The sequence below is a fragment of the Trichomycterus rosablanca genome, chromosome 21 (assembly GCF_030014385.1).
Source record: "Trichomycterus rosablanca isolate fTriRos1 chromosome 21, fTriRos1.hap1, whole genome shotgun sequence".
NCBI lineage: Eukaryota > Metazoa > Chordata > Actinopteri > Siluriformes > Trichomycteridae > Trichomycterus > Trichomycterus rosablanca.
The window spans coordinates 457,501-462,500 of record NC_086008.1 but is presented as its reverse complement, the minus strand read 5'-3'; the positions used below and the strand labels follow the sequence as shown (position 1 = coordinate 462,500).

The window sequence follows — 5,000 nt, the reverse complement described above, 5'->3', positions numbered from 1 at the left end:
GTGTAAAGAAGCGGGTGAAGTTCACGCCGTTTACCACCGTGGTGACGGACGAGAGCTCGCCGTACGCCAACGTGATCGGGCACGACGACGACATCAAGTGGGTCTGCCAGGACGTGGACGTGGGGACGTACATGGAGCGACTGCAGGACAATCTGTGAACCCAAAACGTACCGAATATTTAACCAGACCAGAGAGAGAACGGGCGTGAGAATGAACGGGGCAAGCGAGAGAACAGGCGTGAGAGAACGGACTCGGAACATTCTCACCTGTGATGCCTTTGCACCGAGAAGGACGTTGAAACAAGGGACTCGAACCGAACCAGCACAGCGAGGAACCGTTCTGATGTACCCGGAGGAACCAGCAGGGGGCGCCGACACACAGCAGCTTCCACCTCTCATCATTAAAATCTACGTTTATTTTTAAACCCTCATGTTTTGAGTTTGTAGGTCAGCAGGCAGATTTAGGACACGTCCAAAAATACAATTCCAGAAATGTTGGGACGGTAGAAAACAAACGCTTTTTCACCTGCATTCAATCCAATAAAAATGATTCTACATTTGGCTGCAACACGTTCCAAAAGGTTGGGGCGGGGCGGGGCGGGGCGGGGCGGGGCAGGTTCACCACTGTGTTCTGTAACGGTTTGGGAGGCGACCCTGTCTGTGCCCGTTGGTCCCGGTTGGTTTTGAAGGTTCTGAGTTCTGCTCTGTCCCGGTCATGTCCACTTTCTCCGTCATGGCTGCAGATGTTTCCGTTATTTTGGACACCTTGTTTATTTATTATTTATGTAGCATTTTTTCTCGTGCAAGGCGCCTCCGCCCCGCCCCGCCCCGCCCCATTACAGCTTAAACTTTGTGTGCGTCTGTCTCGGGCGAGTCCAGGAGAGTCGGCGGTGTTCCTGGATGTTGTTGATATTTGGAGTCTGAACCGTGTTTACTGATGAGGGTTTTCCGAAGCGCCCCCCACATTAAATAATTTACAGATTAAATAAGAAGAGGATTGTGTCGAATTCCGTCCCTGTGGGGTCTCACCTCCGAGCCACAATCCCTTAAACGATTCCCTAGACATTTAGAGTGTGATACTGAGGGGTCACTAGTCCATGTGGACAGTCCAGGAATCTAAAAGGAGGGGTGTGTTAGCAAAGGGCGTCGATAATGTCGAGCATTACGTTTGGGCATTAGCACAGGGGGGCGGGGACTGAGGGGGCAGGAGCTCCGTCCCAACATTTTTGGAATGTGCAGGAATTTCCGTCAATAAATAAAACTCAGCAGAGCAGCTGAAGGAGCCGTAACATAACGTTTATCAATCCTGATGGTGTTTGTGTTTTACCCGCCGTCCTAAAATTTTTGGACTCTTGTAATGTTTATATTTGATGATAAGGGGCCACAGACACCCGGTTTGAAAAACACACACAAACAAGACACCACCCCAAACTTGCCCCGCCCTTATACCACCTCATACACACCCCGCCTCACACCACCCCGTACTCGCTCACCCCACACCACACCACACCACCCTGTACTCACCCCACACCACACCACACCACCCTGTACTCACCCCACACCACACCACACCACCCTGTACTCACCCCACACCACACCACACCACCCTGTACTCACCCCACACCACACCACACCACCCTGTACTCACCCCACCCCACACCAAACCATCCTGTACTCACCCCACACCAAACCATCCTGTACTCACCCCGCCCCGCCACCACCCCGTACTTGCCCCGTTTAGTTATTCTGTAGTGTAGAAGATCCAGTGGTAAGTGTGGAGATCCCACAATGCACTACAGGTACTTAATCAGTGTCCCAAAGGTGTATACACAGTACCCATAATGCACTGTTCGGGCGGGTCCCACCTGAGGACGGATTTTGGGTTTGATGATGTGAGACAGGACTGGAGACCTGATCAGTGTAATAGCGGGACTGAACTGAGCTTCCTGTAGAAACTCCGCCCACAGCCATTCATCAATGATACGGACAAAAGTATGTGGACGCCTGATGTAATGACTAAACTTATTGTTTCTGACACACCCACATCCAAACTGTGGAAACAGTTTAGGGAATCCCCCTCTCTCTCTTAGCATGATTACACCCTGAGCACAAAGGAGCTCCAGATGCTCCACACAGAGTCCTGGTCTCAACCCAACTCAACACTACTGGGATGAATTACACTCAGACTGTGAGTCAGGCCTTCTCTTCACTTCTGTTCTCTTCTCTTCTCTTCACTTCTGTTCTCTTCTCTTCTCTTCACTTCTGTTCTCTTCTCTTCTTTTCACTTCTTTTCTCTTCTCTTTTCTCTTCTCTTTTCTTCACTTCACTTCACTTCTCTTCTGTTCTGTTCTGTTCTCTTCTTTTTACTTCTCTTCACTTCTCTTCTCTTCTCTTCTCTTCTCTTCACTTCTCTTCACTTTCTGTTCTCTTCTCTTGTGTTTACTTCTTTTCTCTTCTCTTCTCTTTTCTTCACTTCTGTTCTGTTCTGTTCTGTTCTCTTCTTTTTACTTCTCTTCACTTCTCTTCTCTCTTCTCTTCTCTTCTCTTCTCTTCTCTTCTCTTCTCTTCTCTTCTCTTCACTTGTCTTCACTTTTCTTATCTTCTTTTTACTTCTCTTCACTTCTCTTCACTTCTCCTCTTCTCTTCTTTTCTCTTCACATCTCTTCTCTTCTCTTCACTTCTTTTTACTTCTCTTCTCTCTTCTCTTTTGTTTTCTTCACTTCTCTTCTCTTCTTTCTACTTCTCTTCACTTCTCTTCTCTCTTCTCTTCTGTTCTATTCTCTTCTCCCAGCATCAGCGCATCACTGACCTCACTGTCACTATTGACTGAATAAATGGGCACAAATTCCCACAGACTCACTCCTGTGTCCTGTAGAAGGGAGCTGATGATCAGGCGTCCACATACTTTTGTCCCTGTGGTGTATTATTGTGTGGTTCTCTCCTCCCTCTTCCTGATTGGTTCATTTATTCGATTCGTTTTTTTGGGGGTGGGATCGCCGTTCCCTCCCTGCCGAACGCTCAGGTGAACACACACACACACACACACACACACACACACACACCTGTGTTATACACGTTCATGTAGAATTGTAAGAATGCAATATTTATTTGTAAGTGTATTATGAAAATATTAGGATGTAAATAAAGTGATGAATTTCATTGTGAAAATTAATAATATTATTAATAATTAATAATGAATAATTAATGATGACGGAGACGCCGCTGCGCTCTGTGTGTGTGTTTGATGAACGATTTGAGGCAATAAATGAGATTTTTAAGCACCGTCTGCAGCTCTGTAAATAAATATAAACATTCTGTTCATGTCGTAGCTGCTTCACCGCCCATCACAGCTCACGCCGTCGTTATTAACGTTATTAATCAGATTATTTACCTGTAGCTGCTTCTCACTGGTCAGAATTTAAACATAAAGCATCTCCAGTTGACGTTCTGGTGCCTCCTCGACTCAAAAATGAACGGAACCGTGAGGTTTGAAGCTTTAAGGGGTTCGGATACGTCGGCACAACCCACACCGGCGGTATCTCCTCACATCAGGACCAAACCAGCAGCTTAAGGTCTGTTCTGTAATGTTTTATCTCGTATATAATAATTAATATAATAAAATAATAATACTAATTATGAGGGTGGCACTGTGGCTTGGTGGGTAGCACTGTCACCTCACAGCAAGAAGGTTCTGGGTTTGAATCCCAGGTAGAGCGGTCCAGATTCTTCCTGTGTGGAGTTTGCATGTTCTTTCCATGTCTGTGTGGGTTTCCTCTGGGAGCTCCGGTTTCCTCCCACAGTGTGTGTTTGTCCTGTCCGGGGTGTTACCTGCCTTTCACCTGGTGAATCAGACCCACCGTGACCCTGACCAGGATTAAGCGCTGGTAAAGCGCTTATATTTACATTTTCAGCATTTAGCGGATGCTTTTAATTCAAAATGAGTTACAGTACAGTGACAGTACACAGTCTAAGCAACTGAGGATCGCTCAAGGGCCCAGTGGCAACCTGGCAGTGGTGGGGCTTGAACCAGCAACCTTTCGATTGCTAGTCCAGCACCTTAAACTGAAACAGAATGAATGATAATATTATTAATCTGACTGCAGATGAAAGTTAAATCCTGATCAGGATTAAACGTGTGATAAGATAAAAGAAGGAAGGAAGAACCTGGAGGTCCAGAGTCGACGATGCAGGCGTGAGCTGAGAGAACAGAAAGTCCTTTAGGAAGAGGAACTGCTGAGCTGCTTCATGGTGAGTCCGTTATACTGAAAGGTTAAAGGTTCTCGTACTCGCTGATCTTTCGGCTCGGCCGAGGGTCTCTGTGCAGCGCCATCGATCAGCCAGCAGAGGGCGTAACTGCAGCAGTTATGAGGAATCCCCTCTGCTGGCTGATCGATGACACTGCACAGAGACGAGGGATAATGAACTCTCCGTGCACGATACGGATCTCCGTATAAACCCTGCTGCAGGTGAAAAGAAGCGGACGGTGCTGCACGCGTGTCGGAGGGAGTGTGTGTTAGTGACGACTCTCCTCGCTCAGGAGTGGAAGAGAAATACCATTGGGAATCGGATATGACTAAATGACTAAATATGACTAAAAAATGCAATGGGTCTGCAGGTCTCGGAGAACTAGAAAGACACAAACGTATAATTATAATATAATAACATTATAAAATATAAAGTATTATCTATATATTTACATGCCATACAGGCTGTTTGTTTCCTGTTGGGAAGGTTTATAGACCAGTATGGATATAATATATTTATAATGTTATATATAATATAATACAATTCTGGAGATTTTCAGTGCAGATACCAGCAGATCAGAACTAAAAGCTAAATTTACTCTGATGTTGGTAACAGTGTTTCAGACCTGAATTCCTCCTTATACTCACTGAAACTCAAAATAAATAAATAAGAAATCAATACTAAATGTTTAAAGTTTTTATCATCATGTAAACATGGTAAAATATCGTCCTGGCCTCCAGCTGTTTTTCTGACATT

At 45.6% G+C, this 5,000-nt stretch overlaps 1 protein-coding gene across 1 annotated transcript in view; it reads left to right on the top strand.

Annotated features, from left to right (window-relative positions):
* Nucleotides 1-431, top strand: part of si:dkey-215k6.1 (transmembrane protein 132D) — a 57,586-nt gene extending 57,155 nt beyond the window's left edge. The window contains exon 8 of the mRNA XM_063018271.1: nucleotides 1-431. This exon is cut by the window's left edge and continues 916 nt beyond it. Coding sequence (XP_062874341.1) covers nucleotides 1-158 — 158 coding nt within the window. The 3' untranslated portion in view covers nucleotides 159-431.
* The last annotated feature ends 4,569 nt before the right edge of the window (nucleotides 432-5,000 follow it).